This window comes from Aspergillus puulaauensis, chromosome 1 (genome assembly GCF_016861865.1).
Source record: "Aspergillus puulaauensis MK2 DNA, chromosome 1, nearly complete sequence".
In the NCBI taxonomy this organism is placed as follows: Eukaryota; Fungi; Ascomycota; class Eurotiomycetes; order Eurotiales; family Aspergillaceae; genus Aspergillus; species Aspergillus puulaauensis.
The window spans coordinates 5,458,925-5,476,971 of NC_054857.1; the positions used below are offsets into that span (position 1 = coordinate 5,458,925).

The window sequence follows — 18,047 nt, forward strand, 5'->3', positions numbered from 1 at the left end:
GACGGGAAAGTCCCAATATCTATATCTCCAGAATGATGAGATGGTGTGCGTCGGTGGGAGTGTGCAGTATGCCAGTAGAACAAGGAGAGTGAGAATGGATGGTGTGCCATGGAGCTGGTATGAGTAGAGTAGCCGACCACAAACGCTCTTTCTTTGAGTCTTGTGTCCTCCGACCCTGAGGTAGAAAATAGAAGTGAAAAAAACCTCCTGATCCTCCTGGAGCCACCTAGGACTGAGCTTAAACTCGGCATATCGTTAATCGTTAAGAGCAGCCCCGGTTAGATTTGCGGAGAATGCAGCGCGGGAGATGCCGTCGGCGAGCATGGCAGACATAAATATGGCAAATATGATTGTGTTATACCGCATGTCCCCTGTTGCACCTGCCGGGCAAGCTCGTTGAAAACAGATGAATTGTATCCTGTTCTTCATACGTTAATGACGCCTCCGAGTCCAAGCGTAGCCTGCAATTGCACCAAATATCACCACCAGTGTAGGTGCAAGGCGCGAAACCCCCAGCCATTGGTATGAATAAAAAGAATGAAAAACCGAGGTGAAGTCCCTGCATAACCAAAGTTGCTTGACTCGGTCGTTCTCGACCTCCAGAGACTCTGGTTCTTTCCATAGGGCGTACGCATTGTCGAATGCACCCTTCGTCCAACATCGTTCAATTATCGGACCAAGCCAAAGACCCTCAGTACTGGGAAGATCCTCCCTCCGTGGCCATGTACCATAGCTTTGCTCCAACGGAAAATCCTTAAATATGTCGAATTCACATTTCTCTCCAACCACCACCTCATACATCACAGCTCCAAACTGCCCAATATCGGTATGGATGGAATATCCGGCCCAATCAGCCGTCTCCATATAGGTGTCAGGAGGCATTTGCACGGATTCAGTAAAACCACATATATGGGCTTTGAAATCAGCATCGAGAAGGAAGTTGCGGGTCGCAATATCTGCCACGATAATTCGCCGGTCATGAACCTGTGAAATCTAACGAGCCATTGAACGGAACCAAGACAGCTGAAGAGACTTGGTTGGCTTATTGTGACTCAAGTAGGAACGTAAATCACCGTTTTCCATTAGGCAGAATTTAGTGGTCGTCTCTGAGCAACCAAGGAAAGGGACAACGCCCTCGCAGCTCCCTAAGCGTTGATAGGTAACTTGTTCATGTTGGAGCGATTCGATATTTGCTTCCACTTCCTCATCACTACTTATACTCCACCTGAGAGGTAGCTTGAGGGCAAACTCTCCTTGACGGACTACCAATCCAGTCCTTCCAATGCCGAGAATTTGATCCTGAGAAAACGAACTGATAAGTTCGACATGACGAGAAGACGTCATTTACAGCGAGTAACCTCGTGTGGAAAGGATGATGGTTTGGACAGTCCCCACGCTTGGTGGAAATTCCTTGGGAGATTGAAGCTGGGGAACAATCTGAACCCCTCGCGCGCTTGCGGGAAAGCGCGCGGTTCAACACAATCTCTCTCCAGGTTGTGCGTGGTTATCTTTTTGCGGGAGAAACTGGACCTGAAAGCCGACATGCCCTAATACGTAGGTTACGTGAAGGAGTAAAGCTTGAGGGGTATTGTAGAGTGGTTTGATTTTAGGCTGTCATAGTAGTGTAAGTACGTGGTGACGAGAAGATGCTCGGTGTTATTGTCAAGAATGTACCACAACAACCTATCAGAGACTAAAGCTGTTTAACTCTTCACTCGCAGTACTGTCCGCCAGCACCCAAGCCCTAACTAAGTATAGGGAAGGAGTCAGTATAGGGAGTCATCCGGCGCAGCAAGAATTAACTGAATTATGCAAACCAACTGCATAAAGCCATCGTCGAAGAATTGGAGGCGGAGGGTCAGCCGACAGTCATCTCCTGTATATGACCACCGCCACAGTGGCTGGTGGGGTCCAGCCTATGAGGTAATGTGTATTTCACCACCCGCAACTGAGCTACTATTTAGTACGAGTCTCCGCATTATTAATGCACCTGCAGACAGCTCTTCATCATTCAGTCTTGGTCGCCCATGAGCTTCACACGCGCCACTCGACCATTCCACAAGGTCCTTGTTCGTTCCATAAACCCGTCATTGCCGCGACCGCCTTCTAGAGCCATGCATATCCAGTCGCTTCCTATGTGTATACCTCTCTTGGGATCTTTATCAATCAATGGACGTCCGCTGATGTTTACTCAGGGACTGGGAAGGGCAATAACTATGCCTACCTGGTAACTGATGAACCGACGAAGCAGTCGGTCATTATTGACCCTGCTAATCCGCCAGAGTAAGTCTCTTGTTGGGTTAGATGAGGTGCTGGACTATGCTAAGATGTACAGGGTTGTCCCAGAATTAGAGGCCCAAACCAAGGCCGGGAAGATCAATCTGACGGCTATTGTAAACACGCATCAGTATGATTAACCTCCTTTGAAATTAAAGTGCATGATATACTAACAGACGCCAGCCACTGGGACCACTCAGGTGGCAACAACGAGGTGCTCAAGACCTTCAAAGTCCCCATCATTGGCGGCAAAGAATGCCAGTCTGTCACGAGAACCCCAGCCAACGGGGAGGTCTTCAAGATCGGAGACCGCATCTCCGTGACGGCCCTATACACCCCATGCCACACGCAAGATAGCATTTGCTACTTCGTGCAGGACGGGAATGACAAGGCTGTTTTTACCGGCGATACGCTTTTCATTGGTGGTATGCTTAGCTAGGATTCTGTCTTATGGCTGAAGCTTTTTGCTAATTTGTTTATTGTATAGGATGTGGTCGGTTCTTCGAGGGCACAGCGCCTGAGATGCATAAGGCGTTGAATGAGACGCTGGCTGCTCTTCCGGACGACACGAGGGTTTATGTATGTTGCGATGCCTAACCGTCACTGGGATGCGACTAACAGTATATAGCCTGGACACGAGTACACCAAGGGCAACGTCAAGTTCTGCCTTGCGGTATCGCAGTCCGAGCCCATCAAGAAATTGCAGGCCTTCGCGGATGCCAACAAGCAGACCCAGGGCAAGTTCACGATTGGCGATGAGAAGGTATGTCATTCGCAAAGCGCCTGATGGGCCAACGTGGCTAATATTAATCTAGCTTCATAACGTCTTCATGCGTGTCACTGTAAGTCAAGCCTTCAACCAGCAGTACGACCCAGAAAAGCTAACAATAACATCGTAGGACCCCGAAATCCAGAAGAAAACAGGCAAGACAAACCCCGTCGATGTCATGGCCGCTCTGCGCGAGATGAAGAATGCAATGTAATGACCAACTTTACTCGTGAAGTTAAAACAAGTCCGAAGAATATGAATGCCATTCAAATATAAATCAAGTATAAACTACGTTCGTAATTTGATTGTTTCCCGTCTTACCACCCAGCCTCCCATTCCCATAGTTAAATGGGGTCCAAGCCGGGCTATCGTTCAGGGACTCTGGCCAAAGACCAGATCTGTATAGAATTCATCTTGCTTCTCTGTCCACACTCACTCGCTCTGGTGTTTAATTTCGACAGCGATGAGCTCTAGCAATTTGGAAGCTGTTCTATATAAAAAACAAAACAAAACAAAACAAAACAAAAAATTTGAAAAAAAATTATCGTCTCGGGCGGACAAAGTAGCAGGATTGACGAGTGACGCTCAGGGCAGCATTAAGCACCTGGTTCGGTCAGATCAATCAGATCCTATCGTAAATATGTATCCCAGCAATGAATCCATTTGGTAAAATGGCCAATTGCACCAGTTGACAAGACTCAGTCGCCCAAATTCCTGGTCGACACCGGAATGGCGGGTGGATGTAGAAGAAGAAGATCCGCCCACAAAAAATCTCTTTAAAAGGCGGTGCGCATCACGTGACGTCCATACGAACCCACTCGGAGCTTCACCAGTTCACCTTGGAGCTCTCCGGTAGATACGGAACTTAACCAGTCAATTCCGGCGCAGCAGCAGCCCGACATTCCAATTAATACCTAATCGTGCAAATGCAATGATATGAAAAGAACCCAACTAAAATGGAATCCGTCCTCCGCCACCTCCTCCGCACCACAACTCCGCGCTCCATCCTCCGCTTAACCTACTACACAGCGGGAATCGGCACAACCGCCGCCCTATTCTGGGAGAATGTGATGATGTTCCAGCTCTCCGAGGGGCCCTCGATGTACCCGACTTTCTCGCCGCGCGGCGACTACCTCCTCGTCTCGAAGATGCATAAGTATGGTCGCGCGATTGAAGTCGGGGATGTGGTGCGCTTCTACCACCCGAGCTTTTTAGGTGTCAATGGCGCGAAGAGGGTTATTGGGCTACCTGGGGATTTTGTTTGTCGGGATGAGGCGCTTAGTACGGGGGTTGGGGGGAATGGGGAGATGATAAGGGTATGCATGCATGCTGTTGAATCTTCTTTCTGGAGATGGGGTTTGTGCTAATGATTATGGCGGTAGGTGCCGGAAGGACATGTTTACGTAGGTGGGGATAATCTGCCGTGGTCGAGGGATTCGAGGAATTATGGGCCGCTGCCGATGGGGTTGATCAATGGGAAGGTTATTGCGAGGATTTGGCCGCTGTCGAAGATACAGTGGGTGGAGAATTCGCTGAAGCCTGCTCAAGAGGCTATGGAGTGAAGGGGGTGTTGCTATAAGGACCTGCTTTTGTATAGTACGCATGCATGGCTGGAGTTTGGAGTTGGGTTTGAACTTGTGAAAGGTTGCTATATTCATACATATGGTTGTACAATACATCTAGGAAAGAAATGTGATAGAACAAGAACAGTGGTGGAACGATAACTGAGGTTACCGGAAGGTAGAGGGGTTCCTTCTCTTGTAAGGCAGAGCCTCGCTTCTCTTGCGTCGGAGCTCCATTTCGGCTTCGGGGAAGCCAATCTGCTTCATGACTTCCGCTGTGTCCTCATCCCAGAGAGTTCGGAACAGGTGCGCTCCAATGGGCTTGAGGTGATACCGCGCTTGTAATGTGCGGAGGAGGGTGTTGTCGCGGCTGGTTTCCTTCGCCTTGACGGCCGCAAAGTCCAAAGGCTTGTTGTTTTTCTGCTCCAAGATGAAGAGCGACAATCGGTGGTAGGGGCTGCCCTTCTGAGCAACAGGGGGAAGCCAGGGCATGACCAGCTGCGACTCTGTCGAGAGCTGGGAGAGGTCGACCTTGGTGTTGATAGCCGAGATGGGGATGTTGACGGCAAGGTAGTGCATCTTGTAATCGAAGCTGTCCTCCTCGACGTTGGGAACGTCCGAATCGACGACAGCGATAGTTACCAGCTTCTCTTCACCGTCGAACACTTGCACGTCGAGTTTAGGGGCGCTGGTGCTGACCAAAGAGTTGACAAATTCTCCAGGCTGCACGGCCTTTCTGTTGAAATAAAGCTTGGTGTCGACAGCCGGGTCGCAATGGGGAAGAACGTCGGGAATCACTTTCATTTGCGTAATTCGTTGGATGATGATCTTGCGGCGGTACTCTCTCCATTTCTGATCGGCGAGGTAGCGGTAGATAGGTTTGCTCATGTCACCTGTTCGTGGTAAGCATCTTTGTTAAAAAACCGAGATATGTTTAACTACCTTGTCCATCTTCAAACTTCTTCTTCACCAAAGGATCGTTGATATCAGCGAGAACCTTGAGCTTCTCAAGGTGTATCTCCAACGCGCGGATCCGGGAGTGGGTAGAGTTCTTCGCTCGCTCCTCTGCCGGCAGAGCCTGGATCTTCGCAATCTTCTCACTAGTAGCGGTAATTTCCTCCAGCTTCTGTTCTCGATCCGAAAGTAGGACCTTGCGTGCTTCCTGGAAACATTGGTAGGGAAGCTGTTCGATAGGCACGCTGGACGCACCCTGCAGCGCGGCACGACGTCGACGAGATCCGACCGGCAAGATACCCTGTCGCATCAATCTTCGCTCTAACCGGGGACTTGACACAAGTGATGGATCGGGCGATTTATAAAACGGTTGGCTCGCGGCTTCGGTCTGGGCTTCCTCCTGGGCGACTACCGTAGTCTGGAAAGCGCGCGTCGTCTGCAGCTGGAGGCCAGAGAGGCCCCTCATTGAGGACCTCTGAAGGCATTGAATGAGAGGCCGAGAGGCCCGCTCGCAATGGGCCATCGTTCCTGGAAAATGGGCGACTGGGTGAAAATGGAGGTAAACGGAGACGGTCGACTTGCTGGCGGGTTGATGCTGAACTCTGGCCGGGAACTTTTTTTTCCTGGTTGTGCCAAGCCTCACCACTAGTGCCAAACCACCGCCCCGACTGAACTTTTGGCTGCTCTCAATCCGACTGCTCACCTTGGGTTTTGGCATTTGCTCAATTCAATTACCCTTTGCCGCAAACCTCGTCGCAATGGCTGGGAACAACGTTTTCAGCACCTTCAAATGGCTGTCTCGCAGCTCAAGGGGTCTCCTTTCTGGCGCTGAGGCCACCACGGTATGATTTACAGTCGGCCACTTGAAGAGAATCGCAGGATTGACAGCTCAATAGCAACGTTGCCTTTCACGATCGATGGCCACGGAGTCACCGGCAGCCAGCAGTGAGTATCTTTCGAGAGAAGCCCTCCAGGCGAAGTGGGCTCCGAAGCCAGTCCTAGCGACAACCTACTCCTTCCCAACGATGGAACCCGTCCAATTCGTCGAATACCCCCGAGATCACCTCCAGATGCCTCTACGAAAAGACATCCTACATCGCGCAGTTGTATATGAAGGTGACATGACCCGACAAGGTTCTGCAAGCACCAAATGGAGAGGCGATGTGCACGGAAGCAATCGGAAGCTTTTCGCGCAGAAGGGAACTGGACGGGCGCGTGCTGGTGACAAGAAATCGCCAATCCGACGGGGTGGTGGTGTCGCTTTTGGACCGCACCCGCGTGACTTTTCGTCTTCGCTTCCGCAGAAGATTTACGACCAGGCCTGGCGAATTGCACTTAGCTACCGGTACAGGCGAGGGCAGCTCATCATCATCGACAATGAGATTGGAGTACCAGAAGACGCTACGCCGCACTTGATCAAGGAGATCTTCAAGGTCAACCGCTGGGGAAGGGAGTTTGGCCGGTCAACTTTGATCACAGATAAGGTACACGAGCAACTATTCGAAACGGTGGGCGAAGTCAACGCTCATGCGAAGATCCTGGACCGTGAAGATGTGGACGTGAAGGATTTGCTGGAGACTGGACGATTGATCGTGGAGAAAACGGCTTTGGATCGCATTCTGTACCATCACTCGCGGGATCTGAGGAGCCAGCCAGCGAAGGCTACGTATTAATCGAGATATAGCGTTGGGTGCTTGGGATACTTTCATTTTACTGGTCAATTCGACTGGATGTACAAATAGATATTTTCAGTATTGTATGAATGTTTTGAGTTCTTTGCATATTCTACCGGGTTGCTACATCAAGCACATGCACTGTATGAAGAACTGGCATGAACTGTATTCTGTAACAAACAGCCCGTTTTAAGGCTGCTTAACTACAGAAATTCCTATTTTATAATTAAGAGCTTCAAAATAAACATCACAAATAGTAATGTTTATGTAACAGTTCTTAGCAACATAGCGGTCCCTCGGCCATCTTCGCTTTCAGTCGGCGGCGGAAATCCGCAGGCAAAAAACTTCCGAGGTCGAAAATCCTCCAACTTGCGGAGTTCGAACCGATCATCTTTTCGTCACGACCCCATCTATCCGACTTAATATCTTCGCTCCCTCGGTTCATCCCCTCCTTCTTTTCCTCTCTCTTCATCCTCCCAGACTGTGGGTCTGCCTCATGTTACTCCGACACAGCCTCCCCCGGACCTCAACGCCGACGAGCTGGTTCTCGCGGATATCCCCAGCAAGCACCATGCCCCTTCGCGCCAAGGTGACCAACCCAGCTTTCACGGCGACGTCCAAGGTATTCGATATCTATAACAATATCCCTGCGTGATGAGCTAACGAATTGCTGCTTAGATGTCGACCGACTCAAGTGCAAAGACCCCTACACAGCCCGCGGAAGAGGACGATGTCCTTTTCAATTCTCTATACGGAGTGCGACTGGTGGAGCTCAACAGGCCAAAGAAGCTCAACTCGTTGAACGGCTCGATGGTTAACAAGATTCTTCCTCGGCTCAAGGTTAGAAATCCGGATTGATGACATTTTATGAGCTCGGTTGCTAAGCATGAAATGTGTCGATATAGGAATGGGAAAAATCTCAACTCGCCAATATCGTGATGCTCTCGGGAGCTGGCTCAAAGGCCCTATGTGCCGGCGGCGACGTTGCTGCTCTTGCGCTACAAAACGAGTCAGGCCCCAAAGGACAACAGGCGTCCGCCGACTTCTTCCAGCTCGAATACAAGCTCGACCACGTCGTCGCAAACTACTCAAAACCTTTTATCTCTGTTATGGACGGCATCACAATGGGCGGAGGAGTCGGACTTAGTGTTCATGCGCCGTTCCGTATCGCTACCGAGCGCACCCTTTTCGCCATGCCCGAAACGACCATTGGTTTCTTCCCTGACGTGGGCGGCTCATTTTTCCTCCCTCGCCTTGATGGTGAGGTTGGCACATACTTGGCATTGACATCGGCGCGTCTGAGCGGTGTTCAGGCGCTGTACGCCGGCGTTGCCACACACTACCTCCACTCCAGTGTTTTGGGCAACCTGACGACTCGCCTATCAGAGCTAACCTTCAACGACCACGATACTCACAATGAGCGTTTGCGCCTCGTCAACAGCACAATGGCCGAATTCTCGACCGGTCTTCCTTCCATTCAGGAGGAGCCAATTCAGCTGGCTGGCGATGTGCGCCGCGCCATTGACCGATGCTTTGGCCATGACACAGTGGAAGAAATCATGCTGGCACTGGAACAGGAGACAGAGTGCAAGAAGTGGGCTAAGGAGACGCTAGAGACCATCTCATCTCGGTCGCCTACATCACTCAAGGTGACTCTGCGCCAGATGCGTCTAGGCAAGGAGTGGTCCATCTCTGAGACGTTCCAGCGTGAGGCTCACGTTTCTGCTCAGTTCATGCGCCACCCCGACTTCGTCGAGGGCGTCAAGGCGCGTCTGATGTCGAAGCCTCCTCGTCAAGCTGCTTGGAAACCTGCAACTCTGGCCGAGGTCAACCAGGATCAAGTCGACGCCTTCTTCAACATTCCGGAGGGCGAGCAGCGTATGGAGCTCCTGAGCAATGGTGACTACAAATCCTACCCACACTTGATCTACGGACTGCCTACGGAGAATGCGATCAAGCAACACGTGCAGGACAACCCGAGCACAAGGGGTAATATCATCGAGCACTTTGTGAAGACCTGGAAAAACAAGGAGGGCGTCAAGGAGAAGGTTGGCGAGGTTCTGTCGCGACAGACCGTTAAGACTGACCAGGGCCTGCGGTGGAGAGACGACAGTGCGTAAGATGACTAGTAGTAGAATATGGCGTCTTTTTTGCCTGTAGACTGCTTGTATGTATATTTACACTATTTTATTTATTTCAAGGTTTTAAGAAGTTCCGGTATATTCTTCTGCTGTAGACTTGAGTGACAGCAGAAAATAATCCGCTCCCCGCATTCTTCGAGCCGAGTGGTCTGACTTTCCCTCAAGGTTGCTCTGGCGACTCCGACTTCGCCCTCCTGTCCATATAACTCATAAATTCAACATTCGATATGCTGATACCCAATTTCTACGCTCGTTAATTGATCGCGCTCTCCTATATTATGGAATCCGAGCCGTTGATTTCCAACGGGGCTGCGACCTCTTCGCGTTCTCTCGCCAGTAACCGAGTCCTGCTCCGGCTCTACGCATCCCACTTCCTGTCGACATGGAACTCGCGCATGTTTGAGTTTGGGGCTGTCGTGTTCCTTGCATCGATATTCCCAGGTACCTTGCTTTACGCCTCAGTCTATGCACTGGTACGCTCTCTCTTCGCCGTTATTTTGTCGTCATGGCTCGGGGCAACGGTGGATCGATTAAACCGGCTGTCTGCTATCAGACATTCTATCAGTGCGTATTCATAGAACGTAATATTTGAGAGGTATGTCGCTGACCTAGAGCCAGTATGGCAACGTATCCCCGTGGCGGTATCTTGTGTCTGCTTGGGGGTTCTCTTGACGTCGCCACCCGCGCACTTCTCATGGATACTGTTCACCACATTAGTTCTGCTTGCGGGTGTTGAAAAATTAGCTGCGACGGCTAACACGGTTGCTGTGGAGAGGGATTGGGTGCGTTGGTCTTCAAATACTCAGAGCGCCGGAGCTAACATATACCAGGCCGTGGTGATATCGGACGCGCTGCTCGTGTCGCGGAAAGGTACTACACACTTTAACCTGATTTCTAAGGAAATGGCTCACATGGCCTTATAGATCTAAATGCGACCATGAGACGGATCGATCTGTTTTGTAAGCTTGTCGCCCCCGTGGTGGTCTCTTTCATGGATGGCTTGCTATCCACCAGGATTGCGATCTGGGTGGTCTTGGGAATCAATGTGGCGGTCGTTCTAGTCGAGTATTTTGCAATTGCACAGGTAAGCCATTTGTCCTCTGATTCACGGGTTATTCTTAAAAGAGCAGGTATACTATTCAGTTCCCGAGCTAGATCGAAGCTTGGAAAGGCAAGACGACGAAGATCGCTCCCAAGAGCACGCAGAAGAACGCTCTCTCCTCAGGCGCATCTCGCAATATGCCCAGGGAACCATTGAACCGTGGCGGGAATATGTGCGACAACCGGTGTTTTTAGCCTCTTTCGCCCTGAGTCTCCTCTACCTCACTGTATTATCGTTCGGCCCGACCATGGTAACCTTCTTGCTCCATTCCGGATTCAGCTCCCTACAAGTCAGTGGTATGAGAATCGGCGCAGTCCTAGCGGAGATATCGGGGACCTGGGTTGCTCCATTCCTCATGGACCGGATTGGGCCTATCCGCTCGGGACTGTGGTTCCTTAACTGGCAGTTCTGCACACTGGCGGCGGCAGTGGCTGCTTTTGCTTTCGCGAGCGACTCTCCCCAACTAGTCGCGGTGAGTCTTATAGTTGGTGTCGCTCTGAGCAGGCTAGGCCTCTGGGGGTTTGATTTATCGGTGCAGTTTCTCGTCCAGGAGGTATGTAACAGCCAAGAAAAACTGGCTTTCTACTGCAGCTGTCTGACTGAATGCAGAACATCGACTCTGGTAAACGAGCGCGTTTTTCAGCAACAGAAATGGCGCTACAAAGCATGTTTGAAATGATCTCGTTTGCTACGACAATTGTTTTTGAGGATCCTGATCAGTTCAAGTATCCGGTGTACATCAGCTACGGGGCCATTGGGGTTGCTGCGGTGTGTTTTGCGGCGTATGTGCGTCGAGAAAGAGGACATTTGATACACACGTCCAAGTGTATGGGCGACAGTCGGCTATAAATAGACAATCGGCTGGAGAAGTGAATAGATTAATGGGCAATTCATCTTCTGCTTGATAGATATGTGTATACAATATAAATATAGATCGTCGTAAATTTAGTGCGGGGACGGTGTTCCCCGCAACAGCCCAACACCTCCGACACCCATTCCCTTTTCCTTCCCACGCCGCTGCTGACTGCAAATGGAGGTATGTTTGAGTACAAACTTGCAAACCCCATCTAACATGCTCAGACACCACCCCAAGCCCGGGGTCCAGGTCGTTCAGGACCCCGCCGCCGCACCGGGTGCCTCACCTGTCGAGCCCGCAAAGTACGCTGCGACGAAGCGAAACCAGACTGCGCCAACTGCAGTCGTCTCCGGCTGCAATGTGTCTACAAAAATGTGATTATTCCAGGGATACCCCGTTCCCGGTCATCGCGCGCGCGATCAACCTCCAGTACTGCGCAGGAGCCCGAGGAAGCGTCGCCTGGTTCTGCTGTCACTATCAGCGACATCCGTGCTGTGGCCCGACCGAACGAGCAAGCACGCCATCAGCAAGTCGCAGCGCAACAGCACGCAGCTTTACTGCCTGCCAGTCCTGAGGGACCGCCTCCTTCGGATTTTCCTATCCCTTTCGACATGCTAGGGTTTATTGGGGAAATCACTTCGGATTTCCAGCAGAAGCATCTCGATCTCACGAACGGGGGGACCATCGCACCCTCTTCAACGGCTATAGCCGAAGTCGATGGCAGTTTGTTTCATGATGAGCGACAGATGACCTGGGGTCCTGGGGGAGTAGACGATGTTGGACTTGTACCAGAGCAGAACTCTCCTCGCAGGTCGAGCGCGGGGGAGGTTTGGGAAGAACAACTGCTTGAACATTTCCGGGAGAGTGAGGCGCCGCCTACGATCTTTGGATCGATCGACTTGGAATGGAAATATGTGAGGGATGCTATGATTTCTCAGTCTGGGGGCTGTCGTGCGCTTTTACTAGCTATATATTGCTACTCGGACATCCATAAGGCGTGGGCTGAGGGAAGGCCATGGAAACTGGGCCCAACATATCATGGGCAGGCGAGTTCGGAGATTCAGACTTGTTTACTGGGGGAGGTGAGCGAATCGTCGCTCAAGAAAATGTATGAGAGTATTTTGCTGCTTATGTTGGCCGAGGTGCGACCCCCTTCACCATATATACGGGAAGCTACTAACAAGAACAGCTCATATCCCACGAGAACTGGCATCCGGCAACCCCGTTCCTCCACACCTCATACCTCATTCTCCAACGCTTTCATAACCGTACTCGATCCTGGACTGGTCTTGCCCACCTCATCTCCTCATGGGTCACCCTTCTCGACATCAAAGCCCTCGTGGCCGGCCGTGATGGGGATCCTCTCGCCGAGTTTGGAAACCTCACACATCCCGAGGCCAATGACATATCGAACTCTACCTTAGAAGATAACGATACCTCAAACGACCCTCTGTTCACATGTCCAACCTACCTAATAACCCACTCGATCACCTCCCCGGCCTTCACCTTCTTCCTCGCCACTCAGCAGCTCACTCGGCGCATCGTCATAATAGACCTACACCACCGCACGCGAGGCACCGTCTCCGACGAATTTGAAGTCCTCCAAATTGCACACACAGTCTCCGCAGACCTAGAGACCCTCTGGAACCGCCGCCCCAAAATCCTAGACCTCTACTCCTCAACACCCGCAGACGAAGAATCCCTCTATGACTCTCTCGCTCCGAATCTGGCGACGGCTATCGTTCGCACTTTCAGAACGTACGTTGCAAACTTTCTCGCCTTGTTTGTTTACCTCCACCGCGTTGCGTTTGCGATTTACCCACGTACCGATAGGGTCTATCGAGCTGTCGACCAGATTATCCATCTTGCGAAGGAGGAAAGTAGCCGTCCGAATCGTTGTTCTACAGCTATGGCTACGGCTAGCAACACCTCCGGGTCAGGATCCGTGCCAATGGGGTTTGTATGGCCGTTATTCATCGCGGCGCTAGAAGGCTCTATTGAGCAGCGGGAGTGGATCGTCGCTGAGATGCAGCGCATGGCGGCGCTAGGCCCGGGACTGGGACATCCGAATGCAGGGAAGGCGTTAGTACTGCTTGAGGAGATGACGAGGCGACAGGATGCGTCGAGGACGTGGGCGGACTCGAGGTGTGTGCGGCGAGAGCTGTTTGCGGATTTCTTTGTAATGATATAACTGTATATATACTTCCTTCTATATTTACGACATGAGCTATGAGGTTTAGATGATTCATTCCATTCATTGAAGAGTGTTATGTACATATTCATTTTGTAGCCTTGGTATGCCTAAAACTGCTTGACAGTCCTTTGGAACCTCGGCGGCTTCCGCGTAAACTTCTCAGGCTCATCCCTCGCCCCAATCTTCCAATAATCATACTCCATCCACGCATTCTCGGGCATCTGCGCCTCCGTCGCCTCAAGGAACTCGCCCAGATCCGGGTTCAACGGAATGACCCCAGTCTCGATAACATACTGGTCCCAAAGCTTCAGCAGCTTCTCCAACCGCTCGGGATACTTCTCTGCTAGGTCATTCACCTCCCCGGGATCTTCGACCAGGTTATACAGCTGCCACCGCTCCGGCCCCTTCGGCTTGGGTATATACACGATCTTCCAGTCTGCGAAGCGCAGGGCCGCCCGGCCGCATGTCTCCCAACCCTGGATAAAGTCCTTCTCGTGGATGCGCGGGCTGCTACCCCTCGCCCAGGCATGGAAGCTCTTCCCGCGCATCGGAACGACCTCGCGGCCCTGGTATTCAGGCGCGGGGTGTGAGATCCCAGCCATGGAGAGGATCGAGGGGGCCAGGTCCATGACTGTTGCGAATTGGTCGGTGATTGCGCCATTCCGCGCTGCGTCGGCTGTTTGGACGGAGGACGGGAAGCGTGCGAGAAATGGCACGCGCACGCCGCCTTCTGTCGTGTATGCCTTGTACAGGCGGGACGGTGCAGTCGCGGCCTGCGCCCAGCGCGGACCGTACCAGATGAAGGAGTCCCCGTTGCCTAGATTATCGTAGCTGTTGTCGTAGTATTTGAGGAGGTGAGGGAGAACCCCGGATTGGACGAGCGGGTAGGCTTCGTATGCGGCGCCCTCCGCGCCATTGTCGGACATGAAGCAGACGAAGGTGTTGTCGAGCTCGTCGATGGAGGCCAGGTAGTCGGTTATCTTGCCGACGTTGGCGTCGATGCATTCGACCATTCCTGCGAAGACTTCCATTGCGCGGCAGGAGAGTTTCTTTTCTTCAGCCGTGAGGGTTTCCCAGGGCTTGCCTTCGCCTTCGTCGACGACGACTGGGTGTGGTTCTACGTCCTGGCGGATCATGCCGAGGGCTTTGAGGCGTTCGAGACGTTTCTGGCGCAGGGCGTCGGGGCCGTCGTCGTAGATACCGCGGTAGTGGTCGATGTATTCACGGGGTGCTTGCAGAGGCCAGTGTGGAGCTGTGAAGGGCAAGTATGCGAAGAAAGGCTTATCCTCATCCTCTTTCTTGTTCTTGTGCCAGTCGCTGAGATACTCGCGCAGTTTATCGCCGTAGCCGTCGGACGAGTACCACCCCTCGGGCAGCTTTTTAACGTACTTGTCGTCTTCCATGTGCAGCGCGATATAGCTCGCCTCGAGGAAGGTCGGGGTCTCGTCTGGCTCCTGGAGCTGTGGTTCGTAAGCGTAGTGGTTTGAGCATGCGGGCAGATGGGCGAGGGAGCGGTCGAATCCGCGCTTGAATGGGGAGCGCTCCGGCGTGAGTCCTAGATGCCATTTCCCAGACATGAGGGTGTGGTAGCCAGCGTCGCGCAGAATCTCGGGGAGGGCAACGACCCGCTCGTTGAGATAGCCCTCGTACCCAGGCATGCCGCGCTGAGGAGCAGTGTCTGTACTGGAGCCTTTGGGGCCGTTCTGACCAGAGATGTTGGTCCATTCGATCAGGTTTCCGAGCCCGGCGATGTGGTGGTCGGTGCCTGTCATGATCATGGCGCGGGTGGGTCTGTCATTGTTACTTGATATCCGACAGGATGGAGTATATGCGGGGAGCATACGAACAAGCAGCAGCAGCATGGAAGTCCGTGAACCGCACGCCCTGCTGGGCTATTTTGTCAATGTTGGGCGTGCGAATCTCGCTGCCGAAGCAGCCAATGTCGGAGAAGCCCAAATCATCGGCGACGACGACGAGAAAGTTGGGACGTTTACCCATATTTGCGATGTCGCGGGGTGCGGAGCTGGAGGTGGGCGCTCTCCATAATGAAGCAGAAACACAGCTGTATATAGCTGGATGGAATCGTCTATCGGCTGTCGGCAGAGCTGCGACAAGCTTTATGAGGGTCCTCGACCCTCCCCCTCATCGATCACTTGTGGAGGAAACTGTCACAGATGGTGCCATCTGACGCAATGTCGGCTGTCGGCTGCATTACTGTTTTGATTACAGTAAAGAGCAAAAAGAAAGAAAAGGATAAACAAGAAATAAAAAGAGAACCATGACAACGACCGGATTCGAACCGATGATCTTTCGAACTGCGGCCTAAACACAGCGCCTTAACCACTCGGCCACGTTGCCTTCGAATATCGTAATTTTTAGTTTTCTGCCTATATTAGTCAGCACGTTCCTTGGGGCAACTCCACTGTTCCTGGCACGTGGCATCCTATACAACAACATTGTCTCAAATAACATCATCTCCATCCAATAACCCTTTCCAAACCTCACAGATGGATGAGCATGCCTTCATACGCGCAGATTCCCCAGGACCTCCATGATCCTGACCTCGCGCCTTCCGACAACAACCCACCCCCTCATGACTCCTCTCTCCGCATCTACTGGCTCGCAGCTGTCGTCTGCTGCGGCGGGCTTCTCTTTGGCTATGACTCCGGCGTCATTGGTTGTACTTTCAATACCTAAACACCCAATCTAAGCTAATAGTTCCGATCCAGGAGGCGTTCTCACATTCGACTCCTTCCTCCGCGACTTCCAATACTCCGCACGCGATCAAACTCAAGTCAGCGCCATCGCCGTCGGCATCCAGCAAGCCGGCGCCCTAGCAGGATGCCTGCTCATCTGGCCGCTCACAAACCGCCACGGCCGCCGGCGCGCAATGATGCTTTGCTCCGCCGTCTTCTGCATCGGCGTCCTGTTCGAAATCATCAACTCCCACTCCCTACTCGTCTTCTATATCGGGCGTATCATCTGCGGACTCGGGGTTGGGGGCTCCGCTACAGTTAGCCCTATATACCTCGCTGAAATGAGTCCTAGACACCTCCGTGCCCGTCTCGGAAGTGGATACCAGTTTACTTTCACCATCGGAATCTTCGCCTCATACTGGATTGATTTTGCGCTGCAGTTCCGCGCCCCCACCCCCGCGCAGTGGCAGATCCCGCTCGCGCTGCAGCTCGTCCCCGGCGCACTTATGGGACTGGGCATGCTCTCCCTAACCGATAGCGTGCGCTGGCTCCTCGCAAATGGCCACACCAATGCCGCATGGACAAGCCTGCTCTGGGTCCGCGGCGCTGACAATAAGAACAAGGCCGGCAGCGGCAGCAACAGCCCATCAGCGGTAGCAGTAGAATTCGCCGAAATGAAACGCGCCGTCGACGACGACAACAGCGCAACGGCAGACTTCCACCCGCGCGAGCTTCTCCTCCGTCCAAACCTGCACCGCATCGCCCTAGCCGTCTTCCTCTTCGTCGCGCAGCAGGCCACGGGCGCGACGGCACTCGCGTACTTCGGACCCCAGTTTTTCGGGCTCCTTGTTGGTGCCCCGGATGCCTCGAGCACAGGCATTGGCACAAGCGAGGAACAGTCAAAAGCAGAAGCAGCAACGCACTCCCTCACCCTCCTTCTGACGGGGATCTTCGGCGCCCTCAAAGTCCTCAGCTGTCTATTCTTCCTCGTCTTCGTGGCGGACCGGTTCGGCCGGAAACCCCTGCTGGGGCTCGGGGCGCTCGGGATGGCGGGTTGCATGATTGCTACGTCTATCTTGCTGAAATCTCAATCTATATCCCCTCCCGCACCAGCTGAATCATCATCAACAACAACAGCATCAATATCCCCCACAAGCATAATAACAATCCTCCTCATCTACACCGCTATAACAATCTACAATCTCTCCTGGGGCCCGCTGCCCTGGCCGCTAACAGCCGAGTTCTTCCCAACGCGTCTCCGCTCCCCGGGCGTGTCTCTAGCGGTCGCAAGCCAGTGGGCGTCGAACTTTGTTTGGTCGTCCTCGACACCCTATATACTGAGGGATTTGGGCTGGGCGACGTTTTTGCTTTTTGGAGTCCTGGATTTGGGTATTGCGGCGGTTATTTGGGTTTATTTGCCCGAGACGAGAGGGTTGAGTCTTGAGGAGGTACAGGGGGTTTTTGATGGTGATCGTGGCGTTGGTCATGATGGATGTGACTATGGGGAAGAGGAGACGGAGGGGCTTGTTAGGCAGACGAGCTTTGAGGGCGAGGAGGATGATGGTGAGGAGGGTAGGAAGAGTGATGCTAGTATGCATGCCGCTGGACGGTCATGACTTACAAGTGTAGCTATACTTGTATATACACCGCACATCTAGTCAGTTTAATATTGCTAGATTGTACTAATTCGGTATTACATATTAACCATGTATTGAAAGCCCATACTAGACTGATATATATGAACTATAAAAATGAACAGGAGAGCAATGTGTTCGCGCTCTCTAGCAAGAGTAATCTTGGCTCATCTGTGATCGCAAACCCAC

General features: G+C 52.4%; 10 protein-coding genes across 10 annotated transcripts; 8 read left to right on the forward strand and 2 right to left on the reverse strand.

The window, feature by feature from the left end:
* Nucleotides 1–2,027: 2,027 nt before the first annotated feature.
* Nucleotides 2,028–3,260, forward strand: GLO2 (cytoplasmic glyoxalase II; the record flags this gene model as incomplete). The annotated part of the gene is made up of 8 exons (XM_041698318.1): nucleotides 2,028–2,139; nucleotides 2,196–2,283; nucleotides 2,336–2,407; nucleotides 2,461–2,702; nucleotides 2,765–2,856; nucleotides 2,906–3,040; nucleotides 3,093–3,119; nucleotides 3,177–3,260. 8 exons carry the CDS (start codon nucleotides 2,028–2,030, stop codon nucleotides 3,258–3,260), a joined length of 852 nt encoding a protein of 283 aa, XP_041551515.1.
* Nucleotides 3,261–4,002: 742 nt separating this feature from the next.
* APUU_12150S (putative mitochondrial inner membrane protease subunit 1) lies at nucleotides 4,003–4,608 on the forward strand (the record flags this gene model as incomplete). Its single annotated transcript, XM_041698320.1, has 2 exons — nucleotides 4,003–4,362; nucleotides 4,429–4,608. 2 exons carry the CDS (start codon nucleotides 4,003–4,005, stop codon nucleotides 4,606–4,608), a joined length of 540 nt encoding a protein of 179 aa, XP_041551516.1.
* Nucleotides 4,609–4,776: 168 nt separating this feature from the next.
* On the reverse strand, nucleotides 4,777–6,085 carry APUU_12151A (mitochondrial 54S ribosomal protein mL38; the record flags this gene model as incomplete). Its single annotated transcript, XM_041698321.1, has 2 exons — nucleotides 4,777–5,501; nucleotides 5,551–6,085. 2 exons carry the CDS (start codon nucleotides 6,083–6,085, stop codon nucleotides 4,777–4,779), a joined length of 1,260 nt encoding a protein of 419 aa, XP_041551517.1.
* A 235-nt stretch (nucleotides 6,086–6,320) lies between these two features.
* On the forward strand, nucleotides 6,321–7,235 carry YML6 (mitochondrial 54S ribosomal protein uL4m; the record flags this gene model as incomplete). The annotated part of the gene is made up of 2 exons (XM_041698322.1): nucleotides 6,321–6,404; nucleotides 6,459–7,235. 2 exons carry the CDS (start codon nucleotides 6,321–6,323, stop codon nucleotides 7,233–7,235), a joined length of 861 nt encoding a protein of 286 aa, XP_041551518.1.
* Nucleotides 7,236–7,806: 571 nt separating this feature from the next.
* Nucleotides 7,807–9,355, forward strand: APUU_12153S (mitochondrial 37S ribosomal protein mS47; the record flags this gene model as incomplete). The annotated part of the gene is made up of 3 exons (XM_041698323.1): nucleotides 7,807–7,857; nucleotides 7,914–8,075; nucleotides 8,141–9,355. 3 exons carry the CDS (start codon nucleotides 7,807–7,809, stop codon nucleotides 9,353–9,355), a joined length of 1,428 nt encoding a protein of 475 aa, XP_041551519.1.
* A 299-nt stretch (nucleotides 9,356–9,654) lies between these two features.
* Nucleotides 9,655–11,327, forward strand: APUU_12154S (putative iron-regulated transporter; the record flags this gene model as incomplete). The annotated part of the gene is made up of 6 exons (XM_041698324.1): nucleotides 9,655–9,940; nucleotides 9,995–10,158; nucleotides 10,207–10,246; nucleotides 10,300–10,460; nucleotides 10,507–11,031; nucleotides 11,088–11,327. The coding sequence occupies 6 exons, from the start codon at nucleotides 9,655–9,657 to the stop codon at nucleotides 11,325–11,327; spliced, it is 1,416 nt and encodes a 471-aa protein (XP_041551520.1).
* Nucleotides 11,328–11,550: 223 nt separating this feature from the next.
* On the forward strand, nucleotides 11,551–11,712 carry APUU_12155S (uncharacterized protein; the record flags this gene model as incomplete). The annotated part of the gene is made up of 1 exon (XM_041698325.1): nucleotides 11,551–11,712. The coding sequence occupies one exon, from the start codon at nucleotides 11,551–11,553 to the stop codon at nucleotides 11,710–11,712; it is 162 nt and encodes a 53-aa protein (XP_041551521.1).
* Nucleotides 11,713–11,945: 233 nt separating this feature from the next.
* Nucleotides 11,946–13,525, forward strand: APUU_12156S (uncharacterized protein; the record flags this gene model as incomplete). Its single annotated transcript, XM_041698326.1, has 2 exons — nucleotides 11,946–12,476; nucleotides 12,524–13,525. The coding sequence occupies 2 exons, from the start codon at nucleotides 11,946–11,948 to the stop codon at nucleotides 13,523–13,525; spliced, it is 1,533 nt and encodes a 510-aa protein (XP_041551522.1).
* A 110-nt stretch (nucleotides 13,526–13,635) lies between these two features.
* On the reverse strand, nucleotides 13,636–15,526 carry APUU_12157A (arylsulfatase; the record flags this gene model as incomplete). The annotated part of the gene is made up of 2 exons (XM_041698327.1): nucleotides 13,636–15,319; nucleotides 15,372–15,526. 2 exons carry the CDS (start codon nucleotides 15,524–15,526, stop codon nucleotides 13,636–13,638), a joined length of 1,839 nt encoding a protein of 612 aa, XP_041551523.1.
* Nucleotides 15,527–16,039: 513 nt separating this feature from the next.
* APUU_12158S (sugar porter family MFS transporter) lies at nucleotides 16,040–17,840 on the forward strand (the record flags this gene model as incomplete). The annotated part of the gene is made up of 2 exons (XM_041698328.1): nucleotides 16,040–16,205; nucleotides 16,258–17,840. 2 exons carry the CDS (start codon nucleotides 16,040–16,042, stop codon nucleotides 17,838–17,840), a joined length of 1,749 nt encoding a protein of 582 aa, XP_041551524.1.
* Nucleotides 17,841–18,047: the final 207 nt, after the last annotated feature.